The sequence below is a fragment of the Nelumbo nucifera genome, chromosome 3 (genome assembly GCF_055504915.1).
Source record: "Nelumbo nucifera cultivar China Antique chromosome 3, China Antique-T2T, whole genome shotgun sequence".
Taxonomy (NCBI): Eukaryota; Viridiplantae; Streptophyta; class Magnoliopsida; order Proteales; family Nelumbonaceae; genus Nelumbo; species Nelumbo nucifera.
In genome coordinates this window covers 96,324,149-96,347,522 of record NC_142651.1, presented here as the reverse complement: position 1 = coordinate 96,347,522, position 23,374 = coordinate 96,324,149, and the positions used below count along the sequence as shown (strand labels likewise).

General features: G+C 39.1%; 1 protein-coding gene across 3 annotated transcripts in view; it reads left to right on the top strand.

The window, feature by feature from the left end:
* Positions 1 to 23,374, top strand: part of ORC3 (origin recognition complex subunit 3) — a 51,094-nt gene that overhangs the window by 14,876 nt on the left and 12,844 nt on the right. For 2 of the 3 annotated variants that reach the window (XM_010244213.3, XM_088901201.1), the window contains 4 exons: positions 8,160 to 8,229; positions 9,109 to 9,197; positions 14,299 to 14,385; positions 21,371 to 21,446. In XM_010244213.3, the coding sequence (XP_010242515.1) occupies positions 8,160 to 8,229; positions 9,109 to 9,197; positions 14,299 to 14,385; positions 21,371 to 21,446 (322 nt within the window). The remainder of the gene's footprint in view (positions 1 to 8,159; positions 8,230 to 9,108; positions 9,198 to 14,298; positions 14,386 to 21,370; positions 21,447 to 23,374) is intronic. The other variant, XM_088901202.1, reaches the window with a different exon arrangement.

Here is a 23,374-nt window from a genome sequence, read left to right as displayed (position 1 = left end):
TTCTTGTTCGTGTTCCATTTGCAGATGGTTATCAACCGCAGCAAGGAACTTCTGTAACTCAACCGCAAAAGTTATCCAACCTTGTGTTTGCTTCCCTTCCGGTAAGCAGACCATTTGTTTCGGGTCACCGAAGTAGTATTCTGTGATGGTAAAGAACCATCCTTTCCTGTTTCATCTTAGTTCCACTACATATTTCTTCCTTTCAATTTCCAATACATTTCTCCACCCTACATTTTTGATAGACTGAAGTACTCCATCGATGAAACCTTTCAACCAGAGGATTGCTTCCTCAAATAAAATTATCGTTGCCCTCCTACCTTCTCTTACCTTCAAGAGATTTCTACCTCTTGCCTTTCCGCTTTCCAGAAGAAGTTTCTTTGCTTCAATGTCCAGTACAGTCTTCCACCTATTCACCGCCTGAAACTCTTTGTCGCTTCCTCTTCCCATCATCTTCGCCTCGGTTAACTCATAGCACCAGAGATTATTAGCAGTGCTTCTTTGCTGTCTTGAATGCTATTCTGACCGTTCTTCAAGGCTCCAGCAGGCATTTTGAATAAAGTTCCCCAAAATGTCATGGAGCTCATCAAGGCCTCCATGTGCTAAAGACACAAATTCATTGTTTTCCTTTTCCCACCCTTTTACATCATTCCTTTGAACTTCAAAAGCCACATGATCTAATCCAAATGCTTAAAATACTCCACCTTTTTGTGGTAACTTTTTAAGAAAAAATCCCCCTTTCTAATTTCCATTGACTGTTATGAATATGACAGTTACTACTTAAAATTGATTAAACCATATGAGAAATTGTTTTCAGGTGAGTAACTATCAATGGGAGACCCCGTTATCTTAAATAACTGCTGAAATATGAAAGCAAATTACATGTCAGTCCCTAGTTAGGCAGTAGAACAATTAAAATCCAATAAAATTAAAATAGGCTCACGTCTCACTATCTACAATTCAACTAAAATTAAGAACAAGCAGAAAAACAAAAACTAATTCACTCTTTCTTCCCCTCCCAAGACCCCTAGTAGCTGGGATCAACATTGGCTAATGGCATTTTTACTCTCTTCTACAGTGACAAGCTATTCAGCTATTCCACATGCTTCCTGCAAAGAAAACACATGTTTAGATTAAATTTATCACTTTCATATCCTATTCCTCTACTCCCTAGTCACTATCCTCTTCATTGTCCATAGTTAGAATCAAATCTATCTTCACAGAAAATCTGTAAATGCCACAATCTCCTGATCTTTGAGTCTCTTTTTCTAAATGCCAAACTTCAAACTGCACTCTTGGACCTCTTTGAAAGAAGTTATCCATATGTACTATCAATAGAAGATCTATTGATAGTCGAAGGAAGACAAGTTAGTCTTCAAGGGTTCGTCAAACTGTAAATTCCAATTCTTGACCTGAATCAGCAAGAGTTTTCATGATGCCTTTCGACATCCCACTCCCCATTACATGGTTCTGTACAAGGGTCAAAATTTCGTCACATATTGGGGCCCCTCCGATATGCCACTGCACAAGGTGTTTCGGGGTTCCACTTATTTCAGGGGGTAGATGGGCCTTAAACTGATCCCCTTGAACAAGTTTCGAAGAAAAAAACTAAAAAAAAAGAAGAGCGAGTCGATATTTTGAACCTTGGTTCTGTAGGTTTTTATTCTCTATTTTATACTAACAGGTTTAATATTCAACACTTTTATTTTAATCAGTGACGAGATAAAAAATATTTCACTAAGATGAAATGAAGAAAGTGCAATATCAACTTCCAGTGCATGAGAGCACAGGCACAATTATAAGAAGTCAAGAACAGAAAACAACATGACCACATGGCACTCACACAATTTATCCCATATTGCTAGATGCATTTTGTGGTGGGCAATAAAAATTTCTTATTGTGTACTTATATTTGAAAAGATATACAAAGAAAGGTGGAAGAACACTAGTCCCTGATACTTGGAGAAGGTCAGCAAGGAACCATGCCAAGAATCCACGTTATCAGGACTACGTTGCATGAAGGGCAAGACGCGTGGCCATGCATATCTGCTAGCTGTTAGGCTTAAGAATGAGTCAAATAAATGAGTAGGAATCAAATAAACGAGTGAGGGAATATCTCACTATTGGTTGCGTCAGTTGCTGTTGACTAGGCTAAGAATATTGCTAAAGTATAGGATAGACGGTTGCTGGAGTTTAGGAGAATTGGTTGAGTGACTTCTTGTATTTAAACCTAGGTTATACAGAACTAGGGAGCAGGAAATTTTCAATAAAACCACAGGCTATTTTCTTGCCTCAAAAGAAAAGTCTATCAATTGGTATCAGAGCGAGGTTGACGATGGGAAGCCACAAAGAGCGTATAGAGAGTCTGGAGACCAGTGTGGGCAGTTTGCAGGAAAGCTTCAACCGCCTGGAGCTGGGATTTGGCGAGAAGCTGCAACGACTGGAGGCTGCAATCAGCAATCTCACGGAAGCGGCTGTGATACAACCGGAGCCTAAGTTTAACCAAGTCACTGAGCGAAGCGGATCTTCATCAAGTGACTGAGGTCATGAGCACACAGGAGGAGACCGCCCCATGTTTTCTTCAAAACTTGCAAGACTGGAATTCCCCAGGTTTGCGGGAGAAGATCCAACTGAGTGGCTCAATAAGGCGGAGCAATTCTTCAGGTATCAAGGCACTACAGAGCCAAAGAAAGTACCCTTGGCCTCCTTCCATCTTGAAAGGGAAGCGGACCAGTGGTGGCAGTGGTTGTATCGAGCTTACCAAGAAGAAAGAAGAGAAATTACTTGGGACATTTTTGTAGAGGAGTTGTGGTCGTGATTTGGACCAACGGACTGCGAGGATTTCGATGAAGCCTTGTCCAAGATTCGACAGACAGGCTCTCTGCGGGACTACCAGCGAGAGTTTGAAAGACTGGGTAACAGAGTCCGTGGCTGGACTCAGAAGGCTCCGGTGGGGACGTTTATGGGCGGCCTCAAGACGGACACTGCGGACGGGATCAGAATGTTTAAACCAAAGTCACTGAAAGAGGCCATTAGCCTAGCCAAGATGAGGGATGAACAAATCAGTTGGCAAAAGAAGGTGACTAGGTTCCATGCGGCTGCGGCTACTGTGATGAGTTCGACTTCGACCAACCCTAAGCCAGCGTTACCGATGAAGCGGTTATCGTGGGGAGAGATGCAACGACGACGTGCACAAGGACTCTGCTTCAACTGTGACGAGAAATTCGTCATGGGACACAAGTGTAAGGGTCCACAACTGCTGCTGTTAGAAGGAAGCTTGGAAGAGGATGAGGAGGAACCGGAAGGCCTTGAGATTTCGCTGCATGCTCTCACGGGCTGGTCCCCTACTCGCACCATGAGAGTTGTAGCTAGAGTCGGCTCCCACGATTTAGTTGTGCTCATTGACAGTGGATCGACACACAATTTTATTAATGATCGGGTAGCGGAGCTATTGCAACTTCCGACAATCCCAACCGAACCTTTTAAGGTGAAGGTGGCCAACGGTGCACCCCTCAAATGTCAAGGGAGGTTCGAGAATGTCAAAGTGTGGCTACAAGGTACCCCATTCACTCTAACTCTTTACTCTTTACCACTAATCGGGTTAGATATGGTGCTAGGAGTCCAATGGCTCGAGCAGCTAGGCACGGTCATGTGTGACTGGAAAAGGATGACGATGGATTTCACGTGGGAAGGAAGCCTCCATCACCTAGAAGGAATCAATCATAAGCCGATCCAACCTGCCGAACTCAGAGCCATATCAAAGGAAGCAAAACAAGGGAATTCTTTGTTTGCCGTGTGCTTATGGATGACTGCAGAGGAGGGGGTCCCTATAGAGATGCGGCCATTACTGCAAGAATTTGAGGACGTGTGCCAAGAACCCAAGCAACTACCTCCTTCACGAGAAATTGACCACCGAATCATCCTCAAAGAAGGGACCGAGCCGGTTAATGTATGACCCTATAGGTATGCTCATTTTCAAAAGACCGAGATAGAGAAACAAGTACAAGACATGCTCAACATGGGAATAATCAAGACTAGCACCAGCCCCTTTTCTTCACCCGTCTTGTTGGTAAAGAAAAAAGATGGGACGTGGCGGTTCTGCACTGATTACCGGGCCCTCAATGCCATTACTATCAAAGACAGATTCCCAATCCCAACGGTGGAGGACATGCTAGACGAGCTATACGGAGCAACTTACTTTACTAAGCTCGATCTAGTATCGGGTTATCACCAAGTGCGAGTCCACCCCGCTGACACTCACAAGACAGCCTTCCGCACGCACAATGGCCATTATGAATACTTGGTCATGCCTTTTGGATTATGCAATGCCCCCTCAACTTTTCAATCCCTCATGAACTCAATCTTTCGACTATTCTTAAGAAAATTCGTGTTGGTTTTCTTCGACGACATTCTCATCTATAGCTCGGAGTGGGAAACGCATCTTATGCATGTTCGAAAAGTTTTCGAAGTGTTGAGACACCATCGATTTTTTGTTAAACTTCGCAAGTGCGCCTTTGGTCAACAAGAGATCGAATACTTGGGTCACATTGTCTCTGTACAAGGGGTGCACGTGGATCCTGGAAAGGTAAGAGCTATGATAGAATGGCCTGAACCTACTAATGTGTCTGAACTGCGTGGTTTCCTAGGTCTCACAGGCTACTACCGAAAGTTCGTAAGAAACTACGGAATGATAGCCCGACCTCTCACCAATCTGCTCAAGAAAGGCCAGTTCGCATGGGGCAAGGAGGCCAAAGATGCATTTGAAGCCTTAAAACAAGCCATGTCGTCGACCCCAACCTTGGCCATGCCCAACTTCGACGAACCATTTGTCATAGAGATGGATGCATCAGGGGAAGGCATCGGAGCAGTCCTAAGCCAACAAGGGGAGCCCATAGCCTATATGAGCCGAGCCTTAGGAGTTGCAAAGCAGGCTTGGTCCATTTACGCTAAGGAAATGTTAGCCATCGTACAAGCAATCAAAACATGGCGACCATACCTTCTGGGACGCAAATTCTATATCCAAACAGATCAGCGAAGCCTTAAGTACTTGCTGGAACAGCGCATCACCACGCCTGAACAACAAAAATGGGTTTCCAAGCTGCTAGGATATGATTATGAAATCTCGTACGAACCGGGGAAAGAGAACTCAGCCGCAGATGCTTTGTCAAGGAGGTTAGGAAGTCCCAGCCTCCATACATTATATACTTCTCATGCTTCTCTATGGGACGAGATCAAGAGAGATACGCAACATCACCCATATATGGTACGGATCGGTCAGCAAGCTACAAACAAACCAGGAGCTCCATACAGTTGGCGCAACGGGCTGATCTACTATAAGAACAGGGTAGTTGTTCCGTCGGATTCTCCAATCGTACAAAAACTCCTCCATGAATTCCACGACACTCCCTATGGAGGTCACTCTGGGGTACTGCGGACGTACAAGCGATTGGCGCAATAGTTCTATTGGCCGTCTATGCACCAATCAATTAAAAAATATGTTGCCGCTTGTGCAGTGTGCCAGAAAAATAAATCAGAGACTCTCTCCCCAGCTGGACTCATGCAACCACTACCCATTCCATGTTAGGTATGGGACGACATAACCATGGACTTCGTGGAGGGACTTCCACCCTCACAAGGGAAAAGCACAATCATGGTCGTCGTAGATCGCCTAAGCAAGTTCGCTCATTTATTGCCTCTATCTCACCCACACACGACCAAAACAGTTGCCGACAGATTTATAGGAGTGGTTAAACTTCACGGGATGCCAAAATCTATTATCAGTGATAGAGATCCCATCTTTGTTAGCCATTTTTGGCGTGAGTTTTTCAAGCTGTTAGGGTCCAAGCTGCATATGAGTACGTCCTACCACCCCCAAACGGATGGACAATCCGAAGTGGTCAACCGCTGTTTGGAGCAGTACTTGCGCTGCTTTGTATCCCAGCAACAGAAGAGATGGAGCAATTACCTGCCGTGGGCCGAATTTTGGTACAACACTACGTACCATAGCTCAATCGGCATGACTCCCTTCCAAGCACTATATGGGAGGACTCCACCGGCAATTACGCATTACTCAACCGGCACATCATCTGTCCATGAGGTCGACAAAGCATTGGAGACAAGGGACAACATCCTCAAACAACTAAAGTCTCACCTGTAGGCGGCTATTAATCGCATGAAGCAAATAGCGGACTCAAAGAGAAGGGAGGTTGTTTATCAAGAAGGCGATTTTGTATTGCTTAAGCTCCAGCCATATCGCCAGCACACTACTTATAAAAGAGCCCACCACAAACTCGCCAGCAAGTACTTCGGCCTGTACCGAGTGAAGGAGAAGATTGGGAGCATTGCATACAAGCTCGAGCTGCCGGAGGGTGCCCGTATCCATCCTGTCTTCCACGTCTCAATGCTCAAGAAATTTGTGGGAGAAGACACCTCTGTTGGATTTGACTTACCACCAACGAATGATGAAGGTGAGGTAATAGCGGTACCAGAGGCTATACTGGATACACGCTGGGTTCGAAAAGGGTCGGGCTTCGTGGAAGAAAGCTTGGTGCAATGGAAGAATCTTCCAAGGGAAGAGGCAACCTGGGAGAATACGCAGCAGTTAAAAAGTCAGTTCATTAATCTAAACCTTGAGGACAAGGTTCCACTTCAAGGGGGGGGGGGGGGGAATGATACGTGGAGAAGGTCAGCAAGGAACCATGCCAAGAATCCACGTTATCAGGTCTACGTTGCATGAAGGGCAGGACGCGTGGCCATGCATATCTGCTAGCTGTTAGGCTTAAGAATGAGTCAAATAAATGAGTAGGAATCAAATAAATGAGTAGGAATCAAATAAATGAGTGAGGGAATATCTCACTATTGGTTGCGTCAGTTGCTGTTGACTAGGCTAAGAATATTGCTAAAGTATAGGATAGATGGTTGCTGGAGTTTAGGAGAATTGGTTGAGTGACTTCTTGTATTTAAATCTGGGTTATACAGAACCAGGGAGTAGGAAATTTTCAATAAAACCACAGGCTATTTTCTTGCCTCAAAAGAAAAGTCTATCAGTCCCCAATAAGACTTCCAAGTTCCAATGTATTATATTCTTTATTTTTTGAGATTATAATTATAAAATAGGCATCATTATTAAATTAAATTATTCATTTTGTTACTAGTTTATTTTTATTATTTTCTTTTTGTTGGGGTTCCATCGAAACACATGTTGGTGTATGCTGTTTTGAACTCTTGAAGTCTTCAAACCCTGAACCAATAAGCAAGGAAGGACATAATGTTTAGTCCAATCAATACATTCTTCTTCTTCTTCTTCTTCCACTCTTTCTTTTCTTCTTTTCATAGGAAAAAAACAGGGTCTCAGTCCCTATATTTTCAGAAATTTCTTTCTTTTTTTTCTCATGAATATGTTGATTTTCTATGTTTTAAACTTTTAATATTAAGTTTATACCTTTTTTTATGAAAATTATAGGTAATTATCAGTGAAAGATGGCTGCTAGTTGCTATGAAACCTAGGGAGTTACCCTGGGATTCATGGTTTTAACTTAAAAAATTCAATTGCGTAGGCAACACCTAGGCACCTGCCTAGGTGACTAGGTGACAAAGCATGCCCCTGTTGCCTAGCCTTACTTTAGCCAATCTTTGAGCCCAATTGAACGAAGTCTTCATTCATGAGGCCAGCAACCAAACATCCCTAATGACATGATGTGGGTCTTTTCTTCCATCTTTAATCCATCCTATCATCACATTGGTGTCTTTTTCCATTTCAAGCCTAGATAGTCTTAAGTTAGATATCACTATTGCTTTCCAAAGGCCATTATTTTCTTTCCAGTTCTGACTTCTGCCATAATTGCTTCCCTAGAAGAGCATGCTTTATGCCTATATTGTGCTGAAAGTGAACAATTTTCCTTCTTAGGCAGGATTCAGTAAATCATGTTTTTAAGAATTATTTTCTTCTTTTTTTTTTTTTTCTTTTTGATCTTTGGGTTCATAAAAAAGAAAAGAGAAAAAGAAAGATATTATGATGAGAAAATAGATATTACTACCTTTGTGGTTTTGTTCATCATAGTATGATATTCAACATGAAATTTGTAACCTTCCTATTAACCATTTGATTCATAAATTCTCCCGTTTGATGGTTTCACTTAAGATATGGATTTTTGTTGGATTAGGGATCTTCCTGTGGCATTGCTATCTCAATTGCTTAACATTTGGAGAAAACACACCAAGGGAATCTCTGAGGTAAAGCTGTTAGATTGGAAAAAAAATGGTTATTTAAAGCTATGGGTTTAAAGAAATATTTATTTCATCTAAAGTATCTATGTGACTGGTAGAATGCAATTGAGTTATGCTTTTGATCGAGGTCTTGTAATTAATGGTGCTCCCTAATGCAGGAGCAGACCAATAGAACATATATTTGAACTTCAATTCATAGACTTGCACTAAATGAGCTCCTAATTAGACCTCTATTTGGGCTTCTACACTCCACAATCCACCCCAAGCCCAAAATCCAACCCAAACTCAAGGCCATATCTAGGCCCATATCAAATCCCAATCCCATAACCAAGAACAAGCTCATATCATTGTCCAAAACCAGATTGTGACTAGGGGTGTAAACGGATCGAATTCGAATCAAATCAGGCAATATCCAAATTCAAATCCAATTAGAAAATTCAATATCTGACGAATATTGAAAATTAATATTCGAATTCGAATTCGAATATTGTTGACACCCCTAGTTGTGACATCCAAACCAGGATGCAAGAACCATGTATTCCCATATGAATAGACATGTCAGGTTTGGGTTGCTCCAGGACTCACACTATCCCAACCTGAAGTTAAATTGGGTTCATATTTTCAATCCTAGCTCTAAGCTAACCTACAATATGATCTAACTCAACCTGACTTTTTTGGGTTTGGGTAGGGCTAACCCTGACCAAATTGCGCATATACTTGTGGCTGCTGGTCATTATCATTTGTTCAAATTTTTAGATGTTTACTTGTGTATGGTATTTTACTCTTCTTTGTTTCAGTATTTCTTTTCATTTTATGATACTTTCATGTCCAAACTTGCTTTCCCATTGTTTATATCACTTTTACCGAACCCTGTGTTTCTTTTAGATCCATGACAAAGTAAAAGAGCTTCAGTCTATGTTGAAATTTGAGGACAATGGGAAGAGTCTGAAACAAGATTCTAAAGACACACCCAAGTAATTTTCTACCATTTCATCCATTCTTGCAATTGCACTGTATAAACATCTTATCATTCTTGTATTGCTTGATTAACCTTAATGGACCATATATTCTCTGAGCTTAGATACAGACAAATGGAATAAGTATGAACATGTTCTGCACTATACCAAATTTTTTTGGTGAATATAAATGTTGTATTTTTAGCCATTGCTTTATCTTGTCAAGGTCTTTTTATTGACCAAGGGCATTGAAATGATGAAAGATTTTCATAATCCTAAGGAGTTATTTAAGACTACATTTCACGCTGATTTGTTGAAGTGCCTTTAATATTTAAGCATATTGGTGTTCAATTATAACAAAATGAAGCATCGATTACCCGCATTATACATTCTATCACCATGGATCAAAATGTCTTCAAGGTGGTGTTGCTATGGAAACTCATGGTGAAGTTCAAATTTGCAACAAAAACCATACCTTTGTACCTTTCTTGGGAAAATAACTATCCTACATGTCATTACTATGTTTTGGTAGTTCCAGACATGTTCCAAAAATTTTCCCTCCATTTATTTCATATGGTATAAGGGGAGCCAACATTTTTTTCCCAGTAGAAATTGGGTTAAGTGGTCCAATTTAGTTTGTCAGCTCTCCTAATTCCAAATGTTTGCACTATCAAATTGCATAAGCTCTTAATCTTTAATGTTGGTTGCATTCAATGAGTCAATATGTCAACTGAAACTAGGGATTTAACATGGGTTGGCCTGGCTTGGAGTATGGACTGCTTGATACATGGTACATGTCTGGTGGGCAGTATGACTATGTATCCAGCCCCAATCTGGGTTTGCTAACTTGTATAATACATGTATCATTCTTCTTTTCGTTTTGTTTTGAGGATGAGTAGCAGAAAATATGTGTATATTGTGTACTTTTGGAAATAATTGCTGTATTTTTGGTGATATATATTCAAGAATATTTGATTGAATAGAGATAAAAGGAAGAAAAGAAGAGACACCTTGTTACTTCTTGTTTCTGTTTGGAACTCTATTTCACTTTCTTTTTGTCTCTAGATCTGGTGTCAAAGTTAGCACGACATCACTCTTGGAGTTGGCTGATCTCAGATTTGGCTGAATTGTACAAGTTTGTTTTAATTGGACTATGGCTCAGTTGGACTTTGAGACTAAAATTTTTCAAGGATTAGGCTTGGGTTTTAGCTAGGCCTGCATTTGGGCCCATGAGGGGCTAGATTGGGTTAGTCTGGAGTGGCTAGCAGTGGCAATTGGGCATGCTGGGTTTGGTTTGGTTGGTTTGAGCTTCAATCTAATCCATCTATCCCGCCAACCTATTAATGGCCCAGTTATATAAAATTAAATGGGTTGGGTTCAACCCAAACCCATTAATCTTATATTTTTGTACTTAAAAGTAAAAACTAACTCCCTTTTGACAAATAAGTTGGTCATAGCTTGGTGGTCATGGAAGCTATTGTTTACACAAGTGGTGAAGGTTCAAATCACATTACATGCATATTATTTTTAGAAGGAGAATAAAAAGAAGTTAATCGCTTGAGCCATTTGACTATGTTTAGGTTTCAAGTTTTATCGAACCACTTAGGTTCAAATCGGTCAAACCAACTTGAACTATCTAACTGGATTTATCTTCAAGCTAATCACATCAAGAGTGGTTGAAGCGTTTGGATTCGGATTGGTTTGGTCGGACCAGTGCAACATATGATGGGTTGACTCAAATCGGTCCATATCGGGTTGTGCAAAGGTTTGGGACTGAGCCGACCAATCCGAATTGGGTCAAGGTGGGCAGTCCGGACTGGTATGGTTTTGGGTCAGACCAGACCAATCTATATTGGGTTGCACAGGGTTCTGGATGGAGTCGGCCGATTCGAACCGGGTCAAGATAATCAGCCCAGGCTAACCGGATCAGAGTTGGGGTGTTCGTATCGGACTGACCTGGATTGGACTGGGTTCATACTGTACCGGTTGACAACTTGACCCAAACAGATCAAACCGAGGTGATTGGGTCTGTTCGTATTTGAACCAGGCTGAACTGAGCTGGACCGGTCTGGACTCGGGTTGGGTTGATTTGGATTTATGTCAATTTGGGTGAACTATGTTGATTCAAGTCAAAACTAATTTTAGTTAATGATTAATAGAAAATTAATGCATTTATTATAAATTATTTCACTCAAATGAAGAATATTAAAGAAAAATGGCTAAGGAGTTCACACTTGTACCATTAGTGGTTAACCCAATGGTTATCCATAACCTAACCCAAGACAACCCATTTAAATTGACCCAATGGGTGATCAACCCATTTCCAACCCGCCAAGTAAATGGGCAGGTTAGATACTGGGTGGGTTTAACGGGTTGGGTGAGAAATTGCCACCCCTAGGAGTGGCTTCTACTTTAGTCAGAAACATCATCATGATTTTAATGTGCTAGAATCTTCAGCATACTCAACCAAGAGTCAAGTGAGAAATTATGCATACTGGGTGGGTTTAACGGGTTGGGTGAGAAATTGCCACCCCTAGGAGTGGCTTCTACTTTAGTCAGAAACATCATCATGATGCCAATGTGCTAGAATCTTCAGCATACTCAACCAAGAGTCAAGTGAGAAATTATGCATCTTTATTTCTTTATTCATTTTTTCCTTTTAAGATGAAAAGTTTTACCTATTATGTTACCTTTTTTTTTTCTTTTGATTGTTTACTTTAAGAAAATGATCAGCCTGTTTTGTTTTTGGTTAAACACAATATTTTTTTTGTAGTAAAGTAAAATTTATTGAGAGAAGAAAAATGAAGATACAAAGAAGGTGATTACAGTCACCTAAAAGATGAAACAAAAACAATGCCACCCTAGATAATATTATACCAAAGACTACAATGAAGAACCCAAACCCCCTCTCAAGCTCCCTTATAGGTGTTGTGTTTTATCTCTCTACATTTTTCTTCACTTTCAGCTTGATTTAACAGTCTTTGTATTTGTCATAGATGCCTGAATTTTGGACCAAATCAATGTACATTTGAACAATTTAAGATTAACAATCAGTCTTAATCTTCAAGATTTCCATGCTGTGAGACTTAGGGTAGTGTGAATAAAACTAGATGATGTTCCTTGAGCTTGGGATTTGCTTGTAGATGGTCACTGGTTCAAGGTTCGGATTCTTTTGGAAGTTGAAGTGATTCTATGAAATAGTTGCTCCAAGGTTGAAGACGATGGAATCTTGGAGGAATGGAGAACACGTGGAGGAGAGAGATTGGAGAAAGGTAAGATTGCGGAGGATCGAGGTCCTAAAGAAGATGAAATGGGTCGAACGAGTGAAGATGGGGAGTTTACTTTGGAAAAGGAGAATAATTTAAGCCATTTCGAAAATAGAGGGTGGGTATTAAAACTTTCGCAGAGAGTGTAAAGATGGGTGCCTCTTCACATGAAAGGTGGGGACCAGAGGTAGTAAGGTGCAACAGAAATTTAATACGGTTGAACTGGACGAAGAGAGTAAAAAATCAGGAGGTTGAACTAGGGCAGGAGCTTGGTTGAAGGAGGAAGAGAGGTCCATGTGATTGTGTATGTGGTCACGTGGGTCGAGCGTAAAGTCTGGAAAAGGTTGGGGGTTGATGGATGATAATGTTGGTCCATCATTTTCCATTTCGATGCTGGTCCAGAAGATGAACTTGGAGAATGATATAACTGGAGTTATCACAATTGATGTTCAGGAGGAGGAACTGTTCTAAGGAGAATGCGGCAAAGGAGGTGGGTGGGGACCAGTCACCTGACATAAAAGCAAATGACAGGGAGGAAATAAATGAGTTTGGAGCAAAGCAAACAAAGATTTACCAGAGAAAAAGAGCCTACAGAACAAAACCTCTTGAGAAAGATTGTGAAGAGGAAGCGGAAGGCGAGGAAGGTGAGATTCTGATGGATGAAACACATGAAATTGGAAAAAAAAGCTGACTTGGAGATGGTCATCAACAAAGAGGTGGAGGTAAGTAAAATTTGGGGTCTATTTTTTGTAGGAAGAAACGACGGATGGAGTTACATTGAGGAATGGGATGGATTATCCATCTTCTAAGGCTTGCGGTTCTGCCTTTGAAGTGGAGAATGAAGAGGGTGTGACAGTGGAACAAGTATTTGAGAAGAACACAGTCATAGAGTTGGAAAGGATTAATGATAATGGGGGGGGGGCAAAGCCGAAATATGACAGTTTCAATGATTTTTGCTAGACTAAGGGGTGACCTTTTTGGAGTTGGTATAAATAAAAGGGCAAAGAAGATAAGAAAAACTACGAAGAGGAAAAAGAGGTTCTGATTCCTACTGATGAAGATCTTGAAGGAAGGGTGTGAGCTCTGCTGTTGGGAAGGGTTTTGGGTTGGGTGTCTGATTGTTTGGTTTTTGGAAAGAGGGGAGATAAGCTATAAGTAGGGGTTCTGGCTTTGATTCAGGTCTGTTTGTGGCAGGTTTTTGAGTTTAGTGCCTTTTGTTTTGTTTGAGGGTTTGCCTGGAAGTTGGGTTGGGTTGGTTTATTTTGAGTTTCTTGGGTGATGCCTTGTCCCTTCCTGTATTTTCTGCTGGTTGTTCTCTAATAAATTTTCTTCTTTATTTATCTTCCAAAAAAGAAAAAAGATTTAAAGAAAACAAAAACAAAGTAAGAAAACAGGAAGATTTCCTTAATGTAAGGATGTGGCCTCGTACATGCTACGTTACATACCACAGCTAAGTTAGTGGTAATATCACATTCATGTCTTGTCCAGAAAATAAGTCTTTCCTTGCATCTTATTGGTTATTGCTTGCATGGATATCTTAATGTTACTAGCATATTTTACTTTCTTTTTATGGCATTATCTTTTTCATCCACAATTCTTTTCTTCAATTATGGCAATAACACTCAATGCATTCCTTGGTTCTTACTAGGTTTTCGCAATTATACTAGTATGTTTAAACACAAAGAGGAATCCTTTATATATGAAAAAAGTTATCCTTTACGTGGTTGTTACATTTTGATCAAAAAGGAATTTAGATAGCTGATTCTGATATTGCTTCATGATGTACTCTGAGCTTTATACCAGGTAAAGGCATTATATGCTAACTGTTCCATTTATTTGTCTTCATGTTGTAGGAGGCCTTCATCTCGGGGTACTATGAATATGGAGGACAAAAAAACAGTTAATGAGAAATCTGCTACTTTGATGGAGTACATGATTGTGTAGGCTCATCCTTTCTAATATATCTTGAAACTTTCACAATTTTATTTTCCACTTTAAATGCTTTAATTGATTTGTTGTACTTTCGTGGGTACATAGTGATGTGTAATATTCTTTTCTTAGATTGGTTTAACCATTCAATACCTGACGTAGGAAACAAAGAGTTAAATATCAAAATTTTTGATTTTTTATGTATTTTTGAATGTTTAGATGGTAGGAGTGTTTTGGTTATTTTATATGTTTGTGGAGTCTGACCTGTAGTTTGATTTGATTAGTCTGGCAATTCTGTAATTTCTGTCTTTCCTAGTCCTAGTAAGACTAGCCAAACCAATAGGTGATATATATATATATATATATATATATATAAACTTGAAAATAACATGTAACTTAATTTTATGTATGTATGTAAATTTAATAATAATGGGAGTGCAAATCAAGGTATGTTAACTTGAAAGCCGAGTATAGGGCAATGCATTCAGCTTATAGTTTAATTATTTGGCTTGGAGGTCTGTTTACTGATCTTAATGTCACTAATATATCTCCTAAACCATTATATGCCAATAAGATGAGTAACATTTAGATTACTTAACATCCAATCTTCCATAAGCGTACAAAGCATATTAGTGTGGACTGTACTTCATACATGATCTTTATATGTCCAAATTCTTACTCTACTCACATAGTTACTGATATTCAAGTTGCAGATATCTTCATCAAGGCCATGACTCATTTGCATCATGATCTTCGTGTTGGCAAAATGATGTTGTCGCTACATCTGTTCAAGGGGGAGTGTGAAGAGAATAAGGCTGATAGATGATGATTTTATATTTTTAGTGTAACTTCATGTCATATAGTATTATTTTCTTATTTGCAAATCTCTTTTTGTGTATTTCTGTTTAGCCACTCCTAGGGGAATTTGAGAATATTTAGATCATATAATAAGAATAGGGGATAGTTGATGGTTAAGCTTCGATCATTGTTTTTTTCTCCATCTCTTGTCCTCTTGTATTCTTTAGAATACTATATGCAGAAAACTTAGTTTTTGGTAGTCCTTCCTTGGATTGTATTTCCTTGTTTATCACTTTCATGCATTTGTTGTGGTATTGCCACTCAATAAAAAACCTTTCATATGTATCTAAATAACTTGCCTACCCGTAACAAGGGTCATTTTAGCAATTGTATAGAATATTTAGATCATATAATGATTAGGGGGTAATTGATGGTTAAGCTTCCATCATTGTTTTCTCCAGCTCTTGTTCTTGTCTTCTTTAGAATCAGTCTATATGCAGAAAACTGTTAGTTTTTGGTGGTCCTTCCTTGGATTGTACTCCCTTGTTTATCACTTTCATGCATTTTGTTGGAAAGTAGAAGATTGACTCTCTGATTGATTCTCCATAATTTTAGGTCCATCAGTTTAGGAAACTTGATTTCCTAGAATCATGGGATATTAATTGGAGAATCCCACTGATATAGAAATTAGTTTTTTAGGAAAAGTTAGTTTCCTATTTTATCACCCTGTAAATTAGCTCTGTAATTCTATATAAAGTTGTGTATATGCTCCTTCCAAGACAATACAATCAATTCATTTTTCTCTCAAATTTTCACATGGTATCAGAGCCAGGTTACGACTTAATCCACACATAGTATCTCTTTGGTCATCTCTACTGCGTTCAAGAACTCTCAAACAGTATTTGGGAGGTTCTTGAGTGTCCTTGATTCTTCTTCGAGATTGGCTACAGATCTGAACTCTACATTTTTGCTTCTTCTGGACTGTTGCGCCATTGGATTCATTCTTTTTTCTTGGATTTCTTTGTAGAGACATCAGATCAGTCTGAAATCTTAGATCTGGTGTTGCCCAGAGCAGATTTACTGAATCCCTTTGGTTTCATTTGGATCAGTTTTGATTTTGAGTGGTTTCGATCCACTCTTCAGTTTGGTGGAGCATTACAGTTACCTCTTTTTTTTTTTACATTGGCTGAAAGATTCTTTAGGCCTTCATCGCCAATCCTTACTAAGTTTTTGCAGACCTTCATTGTTTGTTTTTCTCTCTTTCTTGAAGCCCACCCAATATGTCAGAAGCCACTATATCAAATACCACTGCACAATCGGAAGAAGTTTCCTCACATCAAGCATCTGGCGACCTGCAAAACATTCAGGCAACATATAGGTTGAACGGGAAAAATTATTTGAAGTGGTCTCAATTTGTTCAAACATATTTAAAGGGAAAAGGAAAGCTTAGCCATCTCTTAGGGACGGGACCGAAGGAAGGAGATCCAAGATTTGATGCATGGGACGAAGCTGACTCCATGATCATGTCATGGTTAGGGAATTCAATGAACCCTGAAATCAGCGACACGTGTATGTTTTTATCCACGGCTAAAGAGATCTGGGATGCCGTCCGACAAACATATTCAAAAGCACGTGATGCAGCACAAGTGTACGAAATCAAAGTCAAGACTGGAGCAACTAAACAAGGCAGCAAGACAGTTACCGAGTATGCAAATTTACTGCAGAACCTGTGGCAAGAACTCGATCATTATCGGTGCATTGAGACTAAATGTGCAGCGGATGCAGCAATCCTAAAGAGTTTTATCGAAAAAGATCGCGTTTATGATTTTCTTGCAGGACTCAACGCAGAATTTGATCAAGTTAGGGTCCAGATTCTCGGCAAAGAAGAGGTACCATCTCTAAATGAGACTATTTCTTTGATTCGTGCTGAAGAAAGCCGTAGGGGGGTTATGCTTGAACCCCAAGTACTAGAAGGTTCAGCCATGACTACAAGGATGGAACAACCGAAAATACTGGAAGGAATGAAGACAGATTTGTCCTCTGCACGGGACAACAAGGAGTCTCTTTGGTGTACCTATTTGCAAGAAACCAAGGCACACCAAAGAGAAGTGTTGGAAGCTGAATGGTAAACCATCGAATAGGGAATGGGGCTACCAAGGAGGACAACAGAAGAGTCGAAGTCAAACTAACTTCACCACAAATCATCCGAGCCAAGAAAAGCCTCCAGACAAGACCGAGTTCAATAAGGAGGAGATCGAAAAGTTAAGGGGGCTTCTGGGATCGTTGGAGAAACCTAGTGGTACAGGCTCTCTTGCAATCTCAGGTAAGTTTTCTATTCCTCACGGACTAAACGTCTCAGATGAACCTATTAGGGATTTATGGGTTATTGACTCAGGAGTCACAGATCACATGACTCACTCCTCACTACATTTTAGCACTTACACCCCCTGCCCAAGCAATCGAAAAATAGCCATTGCAGACGGTTCCCTTACTACCGTAGCTGGCCTTGGGGATATCCATATTAATCCATCACTTACACTAAAAAGTGTCCTTCATGTTCCAAAATTGTCCACTAACCTGATATCCATCCAAAAACTCACCCATGACATGAACTGTAATGTGTTTTTCTATCCTTCTTACTGTATATTTCAGGACCAGGATTCGGGGAAGAGGATTGGACTTGCTAAGGAGAAGAATGGACTCTACTATCTTGAAGAATCATGCAAATCAAATATTGTCCAGGATAAGTTATCTCTGTCATTCCTTTCATCATCCAACAAAGACACCATTTGGCTTCATCACTTTAGATTAGGACATCCATCTTTTGGAATTCTGAAAACTATGTTTCCCTCCTTGTTTAAAGGATTGAGTGTTGAATATTTTCATTGTGATGTGTGTGAATTTGCAAAACACAAGCGTGTGCCCTTTCCAATCAGTAACAAGAGAAGTTCAGTCCCATTCTTTTTGATCCATAGTGATATATGGGGACCCTCCATAGTTCCAAATGTGTCTGGCTCACGATGGTTCATCTCTTTTATTGATGATTGCACTAGGGTCTCTTGGATCTTTCTTCTTAAATCTAAATCAGATGTAAGTAGTGTACTCCCAAATTTCCATAACATGATCCAAAATCAGTTTGGGGTCAGAATCAAAAGATTTAGATCGGATAATGCACGAGATTATTTCAACCAAACTTTATCCCCATATTTTCAAAAAGAAGGGATTATCCATGAATCCTCCTGCATTAATACTCCACAACAAAACAGAGTAGCAGAAAGGAAGAATGGTCATCTACTAGCTGCAACCCGAGCCTTACTTTTCCACCAACATGTTCCAAAAACCTATTGGGGGGAAGCTGTGCTTACAACCGCATACATTATAAATCGATTACCTTCAAGGGTGTTGGGATTTAAAACACCAATGGAAACACTTTCTCAATTTTATCCCGATCTACGTACAACAAATAATCTCACCCCAAGAATCTTTGGATGCACTGCTTTTGTCCATGTTCATACCCATAATAGAGGGAAGTTAGATCCAAGAGCCATCAAGTGTATTTTTGTGGGTTATTCGTCCACCCAAAAGGGTTATAAGTGTTACCACCCACCTAAAAAATTCTTTGTCTCTATTGATGTCGCTTTTGAAGAAAAAACACCATATTTCACTCAACCTTATCTTCAGGGGGAGTCTTTGTCATTCATTGAAGATAAGGACAGAGAATTGTTCCCGCTTGGTCTACCTACAGTTTCTCAACACCCAAACTCAGCATCTATACTAGTTCAATCCGTATCTGCACCTATCAAACCACCTCAAACCAAACCAACTTCACCCATTCATACCAGACCCATGACTGAGAATGATGAACTTTGTGACTCTATGAGATTGCAGGTATATTCAAGAAGAAGAAACCAGGATCCTAATCTTGTGCAGGTTCAAGATTCAACTCCTAATCCTAAGAATGAGGTAAATACAGTTCTAGAAATTTCTTCTGAATTAGCATATGACCAAGATCTTCCTATTGCCCTTAGGAAAGGCACAAGAGAATGCACTAAACATCCCTTATATCCCTTAGCAAATTTTGTGTCCTTTAAAAAATTCTCACCATCACATAGGAGTTTCCTAGTTAGTCTAAACACCATTCATATTCCTAATACTTTATCTGAGGCATTATCTGATGAGAAATGGAAAGATGCTATGAGAGAAGAGACGCAGGCTCTAGATAAGAATCAAACATGGGAAATTGTTGACCTACCACCAGGAAAGAAACCCGTGGGCTGCAAGTGGGTTTTCACAGTAAAGTACAAGTCAGACGGCTCTCTAGAAAGATACAAGGCAAGACTCGTGGCAAAAGGATATACACAAACCTATGGTATTGACTATCAGGAGACATTCGCTCCAGTGGCTAAGATGAATACGGTAAGAATTTTGTTGTCACTAGCAGCTAACTTCGACTGGTACTTGGGAGCAATTTGATGTAAAGAATGCTTTTCTTCACAGTAATTTAGAGGAGGAGATATACATGGATATTCCTCCGGGCTTCAAAGGGAATCTAAAAGGAAATAAAGTTTGCAGGTTGAAAAAAGCACTATATGGTCTCAAGCAATCACCTAGGGCGTGGTTTGGAAGATTTACTAAAGTTATGCTTGCCATCGGATACAAACAAAGTCAGGGAGATCATACACTCTTTATAAAGGATTCGGATGTAGGGGGAGTCACGGCTCTTCTGGTATATGTCGATGACATAATTGTGACAGGAAATGATGAAAAGGAGAAGGAAGCCTTGAGAAGATGCCTAGTCAAAGAATTCGAAATAAAAGAACTTGGGAGATTGAAGTATTTTCTAGGGATTGAAGTAGCTCATTCCAGAGAAGGCATCTTTATCTCACAATAGAAATATGTAACAGATCTTTTAAGAGAGACAGGAAAGTTAGCATGCAAACCATCCTCCACACCGATTGAGCCAAATCACAAATTGGGAGAAGCAAATGAAGATCCAGCCGTGAATAGGGAAATGTACCAAAGATTAGTAGGAAAACTTATATATCTTGCCCACACAAGGCCAGACATAGCATATGCCGTGAGCGTGGCTAGCCAGTTTATGCACAACCCGAAAGAGGTTCACCTACAGGCGGTCTATAGGATACTACATTACCTAAAGGCTAATCCTGGCAAAGGAATCTTGTTTAAAAGAAATACTGGGTTAACCCTAGAGGCATACACCGATGCAGATTATGCAGGCTCTCCCATGGATAGGCGGTTCACTACAGGTTACTGTACGTTCCTTGGAGGAAATCTTGTGACATGGAGGAGTAAGAAGCAGAATGTGGTAGCTAGATCAAGTGCGGAGGCAGAATTCAGGGCAATGGCTCAGGGAGTATGTGAATTACTATGGCTCAAGATAATTTTGGAAGACCTAAAGATCAGATGGGAAGGTCCAATGAGATTATTCTGTGACAACAAGTCAGCTATTAACATTGCTCACAATCCCGTCCAACATGACAGGACAAAGCACATTGAGATAGATAGGCATTTCATAAAGGAAAAGCTGGATAGCGGATTAATTTGCACTCCATACGTCTCAACGAATGGTCAACTGGCAGATGTGCTGACAAAAGGGCTTTGCAGTGTGGCATTCCAGGGACTTATCTCTAAGCTGGGAATGAAAGATGCATATTCACCAGCTTAAGGGGGAGTGTTGGAAAGTAGAAGATTGACTCTCTGATTGATTCTCCATAATTTTAGGTCCATCAGTTTAGGAAACTTAATTTCATAGAATCATGGGATATTAATTGGAGAATCCCACTGATATAGAAATTAGTTTTTTAGGAAAAGTTAGTTTCCTATTTTATCACCCTATAAATTAGCTCTGTAATTCTATATAAAGTTGTGTATATGCTCCTTCCAAGACAATACAATCAATTCATTTTTCTCTCAAATTTTCACACATTTGTTGTGGTATTTCCAATGCAAAAATAAAGCCCTTAATATGAATCTAAATAAGTTGCCTACCCCTAACAAAGTAATTTGTCTGCCATGATATTTCTTGATTGTTGAGTTCTAATTTTTCTCTTACATAGCATTAAAGCATAGAAACAAAATGGTGTGTTTCATCAGGACTATAAGCTTTTCTAAATGATATTGTAAATTATCTAATACTTTTTCTTTTCTGGAAAGGCTAATCCTTGGATTATGAAACAGGAATTATCTGCAGCCAATCGAGTGTATACCTTTTCATGAAATTATATGTTTTAAGAATGTTGAATTGCTTCAATCAGTAAGTATTTGTTGACATTTAGCTTTTATTGATATACTTGCATGAGCTTTGCCATTGAAAGTTTTCCTATTCTGACTAAGTGAATAGGTCAACCTCCTTTTAAGAGAAAACATGTTTCCTTTCCGTGTACTTGTGACCTATGCCATGATTAATTAAAATAAATAAAAGGAAAAGGGAGTAAATTTCCAAAGTTCTAATTAATGCTGGCAATCTCTGTTATACTGTCAATGCAGAATGGAGTACTTTCTATTTACAAATATTGGGCTTGACTTGCATGCACCATTTTCTATGGTACCACAAATGTTGAGGTTATAACTTGTCCTGTTTAGTCTTCACTCTAGTGTAATTAAGTATTAAACCATAAGCTAACATTAGGGCCTAGACGGTCATTATTAGGCAATCAATTATACCAACCTTGGGCATAATTCTTATATAAAAACCTTATTTGATATGATATTTAATTAATACAATATGAATACTGTATGGTTGCATACTGTGTTATTAAGTTACGTTAAAATAGTGCACAATATAGTTCTTTTTATTATTTATCCAAAAAAAGTATAGTTCTTTTGGTTAGTTAATTAAATTTTGCAAGATAAGTTCAACAATTTAGGTCTCATCAAGGAGGGGATAAAGTAGAGAGAGTGTGAGAAATTAGAAATAGAATAAATGTTAAAAGATCACTATCAAGTGGCATATTGCAAAGGCAATCTATATTGTAGCTATGCTGGAAAAATTTGGATACATGATAACAGTTATATGTATATAAAGCATAAACATACATAAAGATTAGAGAATATATCTTAATGCTTAATAACTGAAGATAAGGCAGAACAATGCAACTTCATCTACCTTATCTATCTAGAAGGTGATAATGAGAATTGAGAATCACTAGATTTCAGTGAACAGAATTTTGAGTTTTTCTTTTGTTTGGCCGGGGGGTGGTATTGGATACAAAATTTACACTAAAAATTGAAGTCCAACACAATATGGCACTCTTTCAGGCATCATAGAAATTATTAGTAAATTTTAATTACTATTTATGGTGATTTTGAGACCTATTGTTTAAAGTAATTCTTGTAATTGCTATTTACAGTAAAAAATCATTTTCCATGTTCATGAACATAAAGATCAATGCTTATTTTAGTTTCCATGTTATTCCACAGCCATTTCATAGTATGGGCATTTTCTTGGACCCACTCAGTGTATCCAGTAGAACCATGTAATGGCTTAGAATCAAGGAGGTATTGATGTTTTCTGTGTTAGGAAAGCTTCTGTAGACTTAACCCAGGGAACATATTTCTCAGCATTCAACTTGAATGGAGTCAATTCAGTGGTAAGACAATATGGTTTCACACCATCAATCCAAGTTTTGATTCACCATTAGAGGAAGCCATATTACTTCTATATATCTACTGCTACCAATCTTGAGTAGTACTCACTTCGTTCACCATTATCCTCTTTGGAACATCAAGTAGAGGGTCTTTACACCACCATGCGGTTGCTTCAAGTGACCATTCAAGCTGCTGAAATCACTAAACTAGGCTGTAACTAGGTTGAATTTGGATTAGATCTTATCCGAACTCGGTCCAATTATTGAAAATTGAAATCCAAATCCGATCCAGAATCCATTTGGATCTAGGGATCTTGAATTGGATTTGGATCCTATTGGACTTGGTAAGATTCAGATTTAATCCAAGTCCATTTTATGTCTTTAAAATAAAGAAAAAACTAAAATATTAAAAAGACAGTAAATTACTTTTTGATTTATATAATAATAGATCTATGTAAATATAAAATATTGAATTTATTATTACAAGTTATATATAATAATATATTATAAAATTTAATCAGACCCGAATATCAATTGAATCTTTTGTCATATCAGGTTTTGGACTTTTGGAGTCCATTTGCATCCCTTTTCTAAT